Below are 16,499 nucleotides of genomic sequence, written 5' to 3' on the forward strand. Positions count from 1 at the left end.
AAACTCTTATATTCTAGTAATATTCAATCATTTACTTTCATTTTTTGCAACAAACTGGAAGTCCCCCCCTCCTAGCACAATATTTTTTTTTCGATTTATGGGTGAATTTATGAAAAAGAAAACACATTTTCCTTACGTTCGTGCGGTAACTCTTCCGAAAAAAATCATATGTGCGATTGTCGTAATGTTTGCACCATTTTAAATTAGCTGTTTACATAAAGTTTTATATATGAAAATGTGCGCAATTTTATGTAGAATACAACATCAATTAAGAAGGTTGTAGCTTTTCTCGTTTTCGAAATATTTGTATATAAATCCACGATACATGAAAATAACCACCACGTTCGTCAACTTTGACTCTACTGAAATGGTCGAAAAACGCAATTGTAAGCTAAAACTCTTACAGTCTAGTAATATTCAGTCATTTATCTTCATTTTGAAACAAATTTGAAGTCTCTAGCACAATATTTAGATTTAATGTGAATTTAAAAAAAAAACTTCCCTTCCCTCCGCGCGCGGATTCTCCGCCGCAAATCTCCGAAATGCGTACCTTGCATTCTCAGAATATTTGCTCAGTTTCATATTAGGCATTTCATAGAGTTTTATATATGAAAATGTGTGCAATTTCATGTAGAATACAAAAAAAAAAAAAATTGAAGGTTGTAGCTTTTCTCATTTTTGAAATATTTGCATATAAAAAAATCTATATAAAAAAAATTCGACATTCAGTCAACTTTAACTCGTCCGAAATGGTCAAAAACTGCAATTTTAAGCTAAAACTCTTACAGTATAGTAATATTCAATCATTTATCTTCTTTTTGAAACACATTGGAAGTCTCTAGAACAATATTTAGATTTATGATGAATTTTTGACAAAAAAAATTTTTACGTCTACGCGTTATGAATTCATGCATCATTTTGTGATAATATTTTCTCTGTGTTGCTTTGATCGTTTTACAATGTGTTATATACCAAAATTATTGCAATTTAGTGTACAATACAATGGAAAAAAATTAACTCGCTAGCTTTAACCGTTTTGCTCACAGTGCGATTTGAATACAATTATATATGAAATTTTGTTTTCGCGCTTTCATATATCGCATTATTTATGTATGATAATGATATTTTTTTTTCATTTCTGATGGTTGCATACTAAACTTCAGGCAATGACAAAAAAAGGAGCCAAAAATGAACTCTTAATCTTGAAAACTAAGCTCGCTGCGATTTTTTGAAAAAAATATTTTTCCGCTTCGGCGCTCACTCTGAGACCCCCTCGGCATATGGGAGACGATTTTTATTATACCCCTTCAGCGATTAAGGGATAATTCATATCTATTACCCCTTTTTTGCAACCAAATTAACCTAGAAAAATTACAGATATTTTTGAAGTAAATACGAGCCGACAATGGGAAAATGACTCATCATTGCCAATCTAGTGGAGCTTCACACATACGCTGATGAATTTACAAACAGTTTCCATGAATTCTAGTTGTCATAGTAATGCAGTAATGATAAAATTGCTGTAATATGTATATATAATACAAATAGATAATTTCACTTATTTCTCCAGTTTTGAGTAAGTCATACCATTTGGAGGGTAAACACATACCAATTGGCAACACTGATAAACAATTGAAGAGCGCGAAGAACGCCGGAGGGTACCATTCACAAGCAAACTGTTGATATTTGAGGTCAGGAATCTAGTTACTTTTCTAACAATATTTTCAAATTTATACTAAATGAATATGTAATAATATTTATGCAATTCATGACTTTATACTGCCATTTAGCTATTCATTTAAATAATTATCTGGTGCACGCTTCTTCTTCTACTAAAAATCGTAGCTCCCTTGGATAAGTAGTGGTTGGAAGTCTGTGTTTACGATTGTTGTGATGAAAGTGCCCCAGCGTCTATGGGTACAAGTGGTGTGTGGATTTAGCACAGGAAATGGGAAGTTTGTTGACACAAGCGACTCCGCAAACATCAAGATGGCGTCAATTTTCGAAACATTTTTAGTTGTAAGTAAAAATTTCAAAAGCATCATGGGGGTAGTTGGGGGTAGTGTGCACTGCATTTGGTCACACTTTTCATTACCCTCTGTTTAATCTTAAAATATGGCCTTAATTTCTAACTTTAGAGAAAATACTTACTTCGAAAGGAGAGTAGAGGTCTCGAGCTGTTCCTCTCACCACCAACAACTCATAACTGATGACTATCTCCGGTGTCAGGACATGTTAAAAGTATTTTTTTCGGAGGGTGCCACAAACCCGGTAGTCAGTGGTTGGCCAGTCTAGTCGGTTGTTTACCCTATTTAGCTTAACTTTACTTTGTTACTTCAAAATGTTTATCTAATTCATGTATATTAAGCATTTTTTCCAACCAAATTAACCCTGAAAAATTACAGATATTTCTAAAGTACATACGAGCAGACGGCAAAATGACTTATCATTGCCAATCTAGTGGAGCTTCACACATACAACAATGCATTTACAAACTGTTTCCATGTATTTTAGTTGTCATAGTAATGCAACGATAAAATTGCTCTAATATGTACAAATAGACAAGCTAATTTCACTTATTTCCCCGGTTTTGTGTAAGTCTTATACCCAGTTTGGAGGGTAAACACACCAATTGGCAACACTGATTAAACAATAGACAAGCGCGAAGAACGCCGTAGGTACCATTCACAAGCAAAACTGTTGATATTTGAGTCAGTTAACTAGTTACTTTTTCAACAACGAATATTTTAAAATTAATAATCATATGTAAAAATTTATGCAATTCATGACCTTATACTGCCGTTTAACTATTTATGGGTTTAAATAAGGCAGGCACATATAGGTACAGCAGCCGTATCCCGATCGTGGTAGATATTGGTACAGCAGTGAATTGCGCATGCGTCAATTTCAGACTTCCTGCCGTACAAATAATATAGTGCGGTGAGGGTACGGCAGATTCTGTCATTGGTGCAGTATTTGCGCTCTTGACTTGCTGTAGATACGGCAGTTGGCTGTATCCGTTTACCAGTTTGCTAATCATCTGCATTATGTAAAACCAGAGTTCGGCTTTTAGGTGGACAGTCGCGCTTTTTTTTGAACATTTGTCCCCCTTTTTTCAGTTAGCAAAATGGTCCCTCTCATTTTTTTCCCCTTTGTTTAGCTTTTTGTGAATTTTGTCCCCCCGCTTTTTTGTACTACAAAACACACACATTCCCAATTTTAATGGAATAATGCTGAAATTTGGTTTAACTTTGCCATTTCACTACCTAGTAAATTCTATCGTCTTCTCCGACAGCTGCAATATACCCAATGAAGTGAATTAAAAGAATATTGTAAAGTGTATAACGGCCCTTGCAACTGCCGATGTCGGGCAGAATAAAGGGCCGAGAAAGTCACCAAAGGTATGATGGTAGTGTATATATTTATATATAATCCTCTTTGAATCTCGGATCTCCTCTTCGGAATTCTTTTCAGGGCCGATTCGATCGTTCGTGACCTACGTATATACCATGAATTACCCAATTTTTGAAAGTTTGAGTCTTCATAGATGTCTATGGCTTTCTTCAGCTCTTTAAAGCCTGAAAACATCTGTTTTTCGCCGAAAGTAATGTATTATTCCACGGTTCATGCTGTTCCGTCACCATTTTTCTTGCTGTCACTTATATGCCCAAAGACTGTGTATATACTTCAGTATTATAGTCTTGGATATGTGAGGCGGCGGTAAACAAGGGTTCGCGCATGCGCAATTCACTGCCGTACCAATATCTACCGAGATCGGGGTACGGCTGCCGTACCAATATCCAGTTCGTTTAAATAATTATCTAGTGCATGCTTCTTCTTCCTTCTAAACTACAAAACTTGTAGTTCACCCTTGATAAGTCGTGGGTGGAAGTCATTGTCTACGATTTTTGTGAAGAAAGTGCCCCAGTGTCTATGAGTACAAGTGGTGTCCTGATTTAGCACATGGAATGGAAAGTTTATTGACACAAGCGATAACGCAAACATTGAGATTGCATCAATCTTCTAAATATGTTATTGTTATAATACAATTAAGTTTGTTCATACTTACCTGGCAGATATATATATAGCTGTATTTTCTGAAGTCCGACAGAATTTAAAAATTCGCGGCACACGCAGTGGGCGGCCAGGTGGTAGTACCCATTCCCGCCGCTGGGAGGCGGATCAGAACTATTCCCATTTTCTATTCATATTTTATCAGTGGCCACTGTCTCCTGAGGGGAGGTGGGTGGGCACTTTAATTATATATATCTGCCAGGAATAAGTATGAACAAACTTAATTGTATTATAACAATAACATTTTGTTCATGAAACTTACCTGACAGATATATATAGCTGAATCCACCTTCGGATGGTGGGAAGAGACAGAATAGGATTTTTGGGAAACTAAATTAAGTAGATGATATACATCTTGGTTCCTGACCTGTTAGCATAGCCGACTTCGTGATTACTGTCACCAAAAGTCTGCTTCTGCGTTACTAGAGTTGCCAGCGAGGTAGAGACCTGTAATGTTGTGCGCTCTAGATGATCTGTCAATGGGGGCGTGACCACAATGTGACTAGAACCATATGACCATACTTCTGAGGGCACCGAAGCTAAAACCACCACCTGACCTAACCTATCAAAGTTAGTTCCATAACTTCTAGGCTAAAGAAAAGGAACGCGCCTCAAGCGACCAACCCTTCAAAGTTAAAAGCACACCTATCCTTTTCTATAGGATAGGATTCGTGTTGCTTCTTGCACCCAATAATATATCTACGGATATGTATGGTTCCTAGCGACTTACGGATCTGAAATGTCGTCTTCACATCCCGTCGGGGGAGTGTGAAGCGAACACAGAGTTGTTCTTCGCTAAAAGGCACTCAGGATGTACTGAGTGTCATGCTCTGTTGAAATGCTTCCGAGGCCGCGCCCTCACCTCTTGAGCATTCATATTAAGAAAAAATCTCAAATCTTTATGCAAACATAATGAATGAGACCTCTTAAAAGAACTCCTTGGCTATAATGCCGGGTGTTCTTGGACATGAACCAGTCTGGTCTTTTACGGAACACCGCAGATTGTCGGGAGTGTGAAGCGAACCAGAGTTGCTTCGCAAAAGCGTGGCACTCAGGATGTTACTGAGTGTCATGCTCTGTTGAAATGCTTCCGAGGCCAGCGCCCTCACCTCTTGAGCATTGATATTAAGAAAAAAATCTCAAATCTTTATGCAAACATAATGAATGAGACCTCTTAAAAGAACTCCTTGGCTATCATGCCAGGGTGTTCTTGGACATGAACTAGTCTGGTCTTTTTACGGAACACCGCAGATTGTCTGTTGACCTTTGACTTTCTATAGTTTTTATCAAGATAAAACTTGAGAGACCCTACAGGGCACAGGACTCTCTAATGCCCTGCCCAATATTTGTGCCATACCCTTGGTCTCCAAGCCTTCGGGTCAATGGTTAGACAGGTTTTCGTTCTTATCAAGAACGGAAGGCTTAGCGGACAGACCGCATTATGTCCTCCTTTAAAGCAAAACCTCTTGAAATGATGGCCTAAAAACCACCGTCACTAACCCTCCTTGCCAGTGGCTAGAGCGGTTAGAATATTAGCCTTTCTGGTCACGTGTATTAAGTTCGCAGAAAGGATAGGTTCGAAATGCTTTTGGGCATCAAGAAACTCAGACTACGTCTAAGTTCCATGCGGAACCTTTGATCCAGAGAATTTCAAGATCTCCACAGACCTCAAAGATCGTGAAGCTTTGTTGTTTGACAGAACCGAATCTCTGAGCCTGGAGGCCGTCAACAACATATTTGCATATTCTACAATAGTTAGGACTTCTATCTTATCTCATACTTCATACGGAAAGATAGAACCATAACGAAATTCACAGAGGTCGAGGTGGAGGAACAGTCATTTCCCTTCACTATCTCCAGAAACGGCCCCCTCCGATTGAAAACTGAAAATAGGCAGCACTGCTTTGCCTTGGCCAAGAGACTGCCATTAATCTTGAAGCTCTTATCGCTTCTCGATAGTCTGAACGCCTTCAGAGTCCAGAGAGGAGAGATATTAGATACTTCACTAAGTGACGATGTTAGATTACACAGATTCTCTCGGGAAGGGTCTTTGGACAATTCTCTGAATTACCTGACCTCTGTGAATCCAACCTCTTAGAGGCCAACATGTGGCGACTAAAGCTAATCCTCTAGGATCATGAATAAGGGAACAACTTAAGAGGAAGCTCCTTCGTCTTCAATATTACGAAAAACTTAACGAAAGGACGCCCTCAGTCTCTCCTCACTTTCGACATACTTCTAAGTGAGGATTACTCAGACGTCAGTAGTTGTTGCCTTCGATCGAGAAGACCCGCACGGACGTCACTAGTTTAACGAACCTCTTGAGGATCGTTACGTTCCGTGCCCAAGCCCATAACCAATTCTCTCTTCTCGAGCTATGAGAGAGCTGAGAAATTATCCGAGATGATTTGGGCCACTCGATCCAAACTCACCCTTCGAGGAACTGGAGAGCCGACCAATTTGGCTTCCAATTCTTTCAGACAATGTGCCAGAACATCTGTTCTCTGTTCGGATGTCTGGCACCCTCTCGCTATCACCCGAGTGATCCTCAACCAGCCGTTGAGAGAAAATTAGAATTACAAGATCTTTGATGTTATTCCAATTTCTTCGTGAGAAAATTTGTAGAGGTCTGAATTGCTGTTTATTCAGGGAAAACAAGCTTCTCCAGCGAGGAAATGGTCCCCAGCAAACTCATCCATTCCCTCACTCAGCCTGCTTCCTTCCCTAAAATAACAAGGTGCTGCGCTTTGCATAAGCAGGAGAGCATTATTATAGTGCTATGCGCGGTAGATTCGTACAGAATTGTTACCGTGTCGGTTAAACCCGCACCTAACAAGTATAATGAGATCTTGTGAAACAAAATTTTCTAAGTAAACGGCAGGTATGATCATTCAAGATTACTAGAAATTTCCTCAACCCGAGGCTAAAATCCATGATTGTAGGGCAGAGACGGTTTATTCAGCCATTCCCGCAAGGGAGAGAGACGTAAACCAACCGCGCATGACACCGAGCTAGCCGGTACTGCGTAGATCACATAACAGCAGCCTTGATCATCGTCTCGCACTATGTGCCTGAGTTGCCAGCTACTCCTTTTACGAAGGGATAGGTATGAAATTATCGAGCCAAAGGAACTCTCAAGCAGGCATATTTAAACGAAACAAAATTCACTAAATACAGAAGCTGAGTTGATGTTGCAGTTCAATTAGAATACTTCTCGTCTAAGTCGCAATCCGTAGAATAACTAGGATATGCGCCTACCCTCGGACAATTCAAACTGCTTAGTAGAATCATGTCGCGGAGGTTAATATACGTAGTACATTTATAGTATTCTGAACAACGATCTCCATCCTAAATTCTTTTTCCTTCAAGAAAACAAAATAAGGATTGGAGATCGAACCACCACCTTCGATCTCTATCAAAAAGAGTGAAGGAAGAACGTCTTCCTCGAAGGAAAGCTTCAAGTGGTGAACAAGAAATACTATCTGCCTGAGTTGCCAGCTACTCCCTTTACGAAGGAATAGGTTATATATTATCGAGCAAAAGGAAACTCTCAAGCAGGCCCTATTTAAAGCGAAACAGGAATTCGCTAAATACAGAAGCTGAGTTGGTGTTGTCGTAACAATACCTGAAGAGTTGTTCTTACTCCGAAAACTCTTGGAAGGTTGAAGGGATGTCAAATAAATACATTAGAACAACAGTTCTTTCGGCTTCTATCCGCAGAGGTAAATACGATATGCGTATATGACTCGACCCATGCGTTAGCAATGACGCAAAGATAAACTACGTAAGTATTGTAGTAATTTGAACATCGAATTCTCTACTACATCTTTCCTGGACGAGGAAGAGAGAAAAGGAAAAGGAAAACGACTGTCCACGTTCTAATGAACGAGACGTTTTAAAAGAACTCCTTGACTCTTTGCCAAGACTCTTTTTCCAACCAAAAAAGGGAGTAACATTCGAATAGAGATCATCAAGAGAGAACCGAGGATCGAAAAAGACCGTTCAATGTTCTTATGATATTGGACAAAAGACTTCCTGGATAGTCCTAACAAGTCTTTCTCTCTTAACCCGGATGAGCCTCTGAAAATGATGAGAGCTCTTCCGAAATTTGTTAATGAGTTTATCCGCTTAAACGATAAAAACGTTAAAATCTATGTCAATGAGAACTACCCCATTTATGAGGGGTCCCCACTTAAATGACAATGGGGAAAACGTCCTGACTTGACAAAACTATTAGCACTTTGCTAATAGGGGAAAACCCTTTAACATGACCGAAAGTCAGTTCCCCACCAGGAATCCAGTAGTATATAATCTTCCCCCGATTCTCAAAGAAATCGATGAAGAGGAAGAGGGATCGAAGAAAAAATTCGGGTATGTTCTCTTCTTCCGCTAACTCCGAATCCTTTTAAAAATTTCTGTAAAGAAATGTCCTCAACAGCAAATAAGACGCCTTCAACAAGTCTTTTCTCTCGCAAAGCGTCCTGCCGAGCTTCCACCGAAGCGTCCTGGCGAATGTCCACAAAAGCGTCCTGCTGAAAAGCGTCCTGCTGAGCGTCCTGCTTAGCTCCTGGAAAGCGTCCTGCTGAGCGTCCTCAAAAAACGTCCTGCTTAGCTACGAGCGTGTCTGAGCAGAGAACACCAAGTCTTCTAACGACGTTTCAGAGAGGAACTCGTTGAAGCGCCTTGATGCATGCAAGGCCCGCCAAGAGGCGTCCTGGCGAGCGACCTTGCCAACATCTCAATGTTATGACGAACCGCGTTTTTGCGTATGACATTGAATATAGGGAACGATCCTCATGCGAGTCTCCATGGAGAGCCGCACGCTGCTCCTGAAGAGTGTGAACACTAAAGGAAGACGTATGGCTTTCGTCTTCCGCAAGGTGCTTGCCGAGCGTCCTGGAGAATGTCTCTACTTATAGGAACGTCGAGCACCTCCAAAAGCTTCCTCACGTCTAAATTGCCCTTCTTATGCCGACCAGAGACATAAGTTGTTTTGACTGTGCAAAGCAGCTTGCCGGCCGTCAAAACTTATCAGCTTGCTTTATCGAAGTAAAGCGAACGTTCACATAACGTATACGGAGCGCAATGAGGAGAGGCGACGAATACTGAGTTGCTCCTCCAAAAGGTGGAATCAAGAATGTCCTTGATTACCAAATTCTTTTGGAATGCTAGCGAGGTTTGAACAGCTCTAACTTCATGAGCGTTCACTCGCAGGAGGTCAACTCAAGCACGGAGGCAAATCACTCTTCTGGCAAGATGAATGAACCTCCTTAATAATGTATAAGTGATATATACATGAGCGTTCCATAATACATGAGCGTTCACTCGCAGGAGGCTCAAATCACTCTTCTGGCAAAGATGAATGAGCCTCCTTAATATGTATACATGAATGTATACATGAGCGGTCCCCACTCGCAGGAGGCTCAAATCACTCTTCTGGCAAGATGAATGAGCCTCCTTAATAATGTATAAATGATATATACATGAGCGTTCTCGCGGAGGAGGCTTCAAATCAACTCTTCTGGCAAGATGAATGGAGCCTCCTTAAATGTCCCTTAGGAAAAGAGCCAGTGCATTCTTCTAAAAGGGAAAATGTGGTCTCTTTACTCTTTCATCCTCTCGTGACGAGAGAGAGGACGTGAAAGCGTCCTCTTCTCTAAAAGCTTCTTTGGGGCGCGAGTCCTTCCGAGAACTCCAACCCCTGTGTGGGGAGGACGCCTCGGAGGACGAGAAGCAATCCTTCAAGATTCGTGCACGTGCACGATCTTTAGCAGCCTGGGAAGAGTCAACAGGTTCTGCCGTAAGGGACGCCAGATCGGTGGGGAGCCCCCGTAACCCTCTTGCGGCTTTCGACATGCCCTCTCCCTGAGTCCTGGGAGTCCGACAGAGGTCCAGGCCTAGAGGCATTATGGGGCCGATCTGACGCCCCCTCCACAACACAAGGGGCACTACACTTCACAACACTGATTGGAGAGCGAGCACTTTAGTCTAAGATTACTTGATGTAATCCTTTAGCAGACACTTCTTCTAGGCTCGTAAGCCATACCACAGGGTTAGGCAAAATAAAATCTACAGGAGGTTAGAAGGTTCATTATTTCTAACTTCTGTTTACTGTGGAGGAAAACTCCTGATTCTAACACGCTCAAAATGCTAAATGAATCCTCCTTCTTCCGTAATCAGTCACACATTACACTAATTACCTTATGCAAAGAAAACATGTAAACGTCATATATACTAAGCGAGTGTCTACCGAAAGTTCCGGTAGCCTCACCTTACCATGCAGACAACAAAGTCTGAAACTAGGCTAACTAGCTTCAGACATCAAATGCAATGAAAAAATTTACGATAGCGTATGCCTAGCCACAAATCCAAGTTAATAATCGAAAGAATAATTAGGATACTTAAGTGGCTAATGAAGTTTCAAAATCCTAGGCGGAGGTCTGTAAACAGTTGTTTACCGACCGGCGACAGAAAAAAATATGAATAGAAAATGGGAATAGTTCCTGATATCCGCCTCCCAGCGGCGGGAATGGGTACTACCACCTGGCCGCCCACTGCGTGTGCCGCGAATTTTTAAATTCTGTCGGACTTCAGAAAATACAGCTATATATATATCTGTCAGGTAAGTTTCATGAACAAAATTCAGAGTTTTAAGTAAAAATTTCAAGAGTGTCTTGGAGAAATGTGTGCACTGCGTAGAGCCCCAGAAAACCTGTTTCCATTTAACCCTCTGTTTAATCTTGAAATATGACTTTAATTTCTAACTTTAGAGAAAATACTTATTTTGAAAGGAGAGTAGAGGTCTCGAGCTCCTGCTCTCACCACCAGCAACTCATGACTGATACCCATCTCCGGTGTCAGGAGTTGAAGTACTTTTTCTTAAGGTGGCTTCACACATGGTGGAAACTGGATCCACTAGTCCAGTCGGTTGTTCCCCCTATATCCCAGGTTTTCAATAATTTTCAGCTAGGTATTCCACCCAACCCAAAAACGAGTTTCACAAAGAGATAGGCTACCCTTCATGTTACACATCGGGAGGTTGTCGTGGGTAATGAAGCATTGCCATTTAGCTAAATTAGCTACAGAATTTCTGAAAACCCTAGGCTAAGACATCAGAAATCCACCTCACCATTTTCTGAGACTACTATAGCTTATTCGGAGTGCCAACAGGCCCCTTTACCACATTCCAAGGCGAGTCAAGGCTCATCAACCCACCTGGGCACCAGGGCAGCCTTAAGCAAACTTACCCATATCAAGGCTGGGTCTAGTGGAGCTTACAATTGGCATAGCCTGCCATTCTATGAGCTTGCCTGTTCAAGGCTAGGACCCTAAAAATGTAGCCTAACCTCATTACTGATTATAAAAGCTTTGACTTAGCCTAAAAATGAAAAATTCCCGGCATATCCTGACCACCACACCAAAGGTCAACGCACTTACAATAGCCTAGCGCATTCTAATGCCAACGACGATGGGTACCTCCAACTTATGGCACTGTCTGGCACTCTTAATCACCACACCTCTTTAAGCTATAGCTTTCACATACCATAGATTCACGGTCAATATACTGAGAAAAAAAAGACTTACCTTTCTCCAAGTCGAATGTTAACAACACACAAATTTCAATCGGCAGTAGTACTCTATACGAATTATCCTATTTGAGGAGAACTGTACATCACTGCGCCATGTTTACTAATGAAGTGGTGACATCTATTAGTGAAATCTGGCACTCGATTTTCTTCTTCTTTCCCTTGATGACTTTGGTGATGGGACATTTCTCTGTCATTTTTCCTTGTGATTTATTCACCATGTCCTAGCAATCAGTATAATATCAGTATAATAAAAATACCAGTTGCTTTTAAGAACTCTGCTAGAGCACGAAGGTTTTATTTAAGCGAACTTCATCGTCATCTAATCATCTTTCAACTTCAAAGCATTTAATTTTTTGTGCCCTCGATCAAACTCAACACCTTCAGAGTAACTGAAACATGAAACAATGCAAATGAGGCAAAGCTACGACGGGACAAAAGTCAAAGGAGAAGAAGACCCATGAGTAAAATCAAGGTCTAAAGTTTAAAATCATCTCTAAATCTATATGCAAAATGGTTAAAATTAACGAAAACATCAGACTGCACCAAAACATAACGAAACACAACGGAAACCAAAGGTAATAAAAAACTAAATAAATTTAAAGACAAATTGCCAATAAATTTAGAAAAGCTTTGTAGTATGTGAAAAGATGTGCTCAGTTTCAAAAAGCTTTATGTGTATCAAAAGGAAAAGAAAAAGAAAGGCATACAGACACAGAAAAGTCTAATGGCGTATAATTAGCATAACCTTTTGGAAGTTCAAGAAGAAACAGATGCAAATGAACATAACAATGCAACACCTTGAGGAGGAGTAGGTGGGACAGACCAGGAAGAAACAGAAGAAATGAAAAGCGTATGAACGCCTCAGTGAAAAGCTTTCCGTAATGGGTAGTAGTTCTCAAATATGAAGAGAGTGCAAAATTGGAGCACATAGAAGGAATAAAAATAGTTAAGCAGATTAAATACGTAGGAGTGACAATCAACAAGGAAGACTGCCTCAGAGAACAGATAAAAAGGACCCAAATTAAAGCAAAAGCAGATGGCAAATGTGGCTAATGCAGTCATCAATAAAAGCTGTAACAGGGTAAAAATAGGAACATTGCATTGGAAAGGATTAGTGATGCCATTCTTCATGTATGCCATGAAAATCATGAAACTTGGCAAGAAAACCATAAATGAATTTCATAAGATAGACAATCAAGTTTATAGAACAATTTTGAAAGCGCCAAGCTACACAGCAATTTGTGCGTTAAGATCTGAAATAGGGCCTCTTCCTTCCACTCAAGAGATATGAAGAATAAACTATTCTTCCTTAAGCATACACTAAAGAGTGGTGGAAATAGGCTTATTTATGAGATAACCATGGATCAGTATGAAAACAAGAAAACCCCCTGGATAATGCAAGTAAAAGAATATATGTAAGAACTAATCGTAAACTTAAGTAAAATTGAAACAGTTAAAGACAAACATTTAAGAGAAATAATAAACAACTGGGGTTCTCGAGAAAAACATGGCAGAAAGAAATGAATGAAAAGTCAAAATTAAGAATCTACAGAATATATATATATATATATATATATATATATATATATATATATATATATATATATATATATATATATATATATATAAGTTATATATATATATATATATATATATATATATATATATATATATAAACATAAGAGGAGAAAATTATCTGATATGACTACACTGAAAAAAAAACAATGCTGATCAGTAAGGCCAGACTAGGTACAACAGGATTAAATGATAGAAAGGAGAAGATACAAAATGTTTGTGCTGTGAGGGGAAAAAATGAAAATTTAGAACATTTCTTAATTTACAGACCAGCAGAGATTAGAAATAGATATAGTTTTGTGCAGCAACCATATCAGAAAAATAAAGAGGAATTGGCAGCTAATATACTCTTATTGGTAGATCTACTGAGGGAGGAAGTGGAAAATAAGAAAGAATTTCTAAAAGAAATGTGGTATTTAAGAGGGAAGAAACTCAAACATGCACAAACAAAGGAGGAATAAAACAAGTAAGGGAGCCATTTCAAAGGCATATCCCGCCTACTACTACTACTACTACTACTACTACTACTACTACTACTACTACTACTACTACTACTACTACTACTACTACTACTACTAGCAGCTAAGAAAATTAATTTAAAACAAGATTTAAGATCTGGACACTGCTACAAGAAATTAAGAACTCAACCCATCCCAATCACACTCGATGTAACGTAACGAATGTGAAGATAAACCATGCATAAACGGGACGTTGAAAATGATTTAACCTCAAGATGATGACATAGGTAACTTATTTCGGCATTACATAGAGAGCAAAAAAACTGAGAATAGCAGTGAAAAAAATTAGCTTGGTGAGAAATTGAATAGGTTTGCGTATATTTTAGACTCCAAGGAAAAGATTCAATTTGTCAGGAAGCATTGTTAATGAAGAAACTGAAGTGCTAACGTCCTGTAGTGATAAGAGGAATCATTGCATTCAAAGGATGGCGTACCTACAACTATTCAACTGTTGGCTCCAGAATTTTATAAAAATGAAAAAGAATATGACAAACGCGAAAAAATTGACACTCATTCTATTTATAAAGTTCGGCTTTCTGATGATTTGTGAAGGACATTTCCTCAACACTTACAGCAGGAGGATTAAGGAATAGAGACTGGAAAGCCATTGCCCACACTCTGGAGCAACGCGATCAAGAAGTTTACCTTCAACCAAAGCCAGATGAGTAGATGTTTTAATACTTAATAAAATATGATTAAGGAGAAGATAACATAAGCTTCAGGATAGATAATGGATTCAGAATCATCGTTAAGGAATGCAAAGAACACTCAACATAAGGCAGAGTTAGTTGTGGTTTACCTGTTATAATCAACGAGGAATAAAATAAGCAATCATATTTGAGAGAAATGTAATGTTATTTTGCAGTAAAGATTATATATATTTGACTGAACGGAGTCTCCTGCCGGGCTTCAAGCCAGAAATAAAGGCATCTGGAAACTCGCTATGTGTAGTCGTAGTCCTTTGCTTCTATCATCCCTTTTTACTGTTATTTTCTGTAAGCAATACTTTTCTCATTTAACTCAGTTGTAAATTGTCCCTGATTGGACGTTATAATTAATACATATGAAATTGGTAATATACTGAACTGAAGAACTGAAATAGATCTATATTATCTCATAATAACTGAAACTTTGAGCATGCAATCATAAATCATTACATCGATTTTTACTGAACTCCAGAGATTGTCGACTTTGCTACATTAGTAAGAGTTTGCCTTGTTTACCGGTAGGCATTTGTTGTTTCTTATTGAGATTAGCATATTGATTTGTATAGGTCTGCTAGATGCATAAGAGGAAGAGGAAAGCAACATCAAGTGGTGGAACTCCTGGAGTGTAAAGGCTTTGTTATCCAGGTCTTCGGTAGCAAACCAGTTTTCAGCATAGAAAAAATATATAAAATAGTGTAGCCTGTCCTAGCTGTTTGTGCAACTGGGAAGATATATACGGCATTTGTCTGAGAATTGCCTTCTGTGTGCCAGTAGACTTCTCCTAAGAATAAAATATTTCCATTCACTTTTCCCTCGCCCCTGAAAATCACGCTACTATTCATTTGTGTGTTCCTTGTAGCATTAACTATGTGATTTATTGCTCCTTGTTATAATAAACGAAAAGCTTTCCATTTTAAATAAAAATTGCATTTTAGATTTTCAATGTTCTTGATATATTTTGAGAATGTCCTATATAGATAAATATGGCACTGAATACAACTCACAAACAATGTGATGGGTAATATACGTATAATATAAATATTTTAGAATTCCAAATTCTATTTTCATATTTACCAAATTACTTCAATTTAATTTTATAAAGAATTTACAGGATTGCTTTATTGCTTTCTTCTTTTATATCTTTAAGATTGTAGAAGAGATGAAGACATTTATTCCCGGCTCGGAGGGAAGGTTGGGTTTTCCTTCCAACTAAGTCAGTGTGAGACTGTCGCTCTTGTAGTAAGGATTGCTCTGCAATACAAGCATCACTGAACACCGAGGTTTTATTACAGTCCTACGCATCTAACATCCTACATGGCGCAGTGAGTTACTTATGCTTGTAAATGTGAAGCAGAATGCCCACCACACGAAGGTCTACCTACAGTAGCTGCCCGAAGGTCTATTGGCCTTAGAGGCTCCGATTCACCGGTTCCTCATGACGCGCGGCTATGGCTGGTGCTCGAGGCCTTCCAAAGTGTCCAAACTGGTATCACCAACGTTGCTCTAACTGGAACAACGTAGCTCCCATCTAGGGTGCCAGTGTCCGCAGCCCCCGAGAAATGTGACAGCCACGTTTCGATCATGGCGAAGGTCCCCATGGGCCATTGCTCCATCTCGGATGCCTATACAAACCGATTTGACGACGTCTTCAAGAACATACCACGGAAGTACAAGTGCATATATGACACCCTTCTTTATGACAGTGGGGTTGAAGAAGCTTTCTGGTGCACATACGACTTCCTGGCAATGTGTGCAGCAAAGGGCATCACACTTAAGCCCGAAAAATTCAACTTCTGCAGGAGGGACCTGGGGCAACCCAAACAAGATGTAAGGTCTGTAAGGTAAGGTCATTTGGAAGTCCCCTATGCCACCCAAGCCCACCATTACCGACACCAGGTCGTGGTTCGGCTTTTTTAACCAGCTGGTGCCGTTCCTTGTGGCTGCCCTCTTATGGAACCATTCAGGGACCTCCTGAAGAAGAAGTAGACAGGCAAACTCGTCTTCTGGGACATGTGTCTGCAGGAGAAATTCAGGAG

At 39.5% G+C, this 16,499-nt stretch overlaps 2 protein-coding genes across 2 annotated transcripts in view; both read right to left on the bottom strand.

Moving 5' to 3' along the window:
- LOC135218670 (probable ribonuclease ZC3H12B) overlaps nt 1–11,801 on the bottom strand; it is a 463,521-nt gene extending 451,720 nt beyond the window's left edge. The window contains exon 1 of the mRNA XM_064255119.1: nt 11,659–11,801. The gene's annotated coding sequence lies outside the window, so the exon portion shown is untranslated. The remainder of the gene's footprint in view (nt 1–11,658) is intronic.
- Nucleotides 11,747–16,499, bottom strand: part of LOC135218086 (uncharacterized protein DDB_G0271670-like) — a 25,619-nt gene continuing 20,866 nt past the window's right edge. Inside the window, exons 4-5 of the mRNA XM_064254230.1 lie at nt 13,687–13,820; nt 11,747–11,884 (exon numbers count right to left, since the gene is read on the bottom strand). Of these exons, the coding sequence (XP_064110300.1) occupies nt 11,747–11,884; nt 13,687–13,820 (272 nt within the window). The remainder of the gene's footprint in view (nt 11,885–13,686; nt 13,821–16,499) is intronic.

This window comes from Macrobrachium nipponense, chromosome 9, assembly GCF_015104395.2.
Source record: "Macrobrachium nipponense isolate FS-2020 chromosome 9, ASM1510439v2, whole genome shotgun sequence".
NCBI lineage: Eukaryota > Metazoa > Arthropoda > Malacostraca > Decapoda > Palaemonidae > Macrobrachium > Macrobrachium nipponense.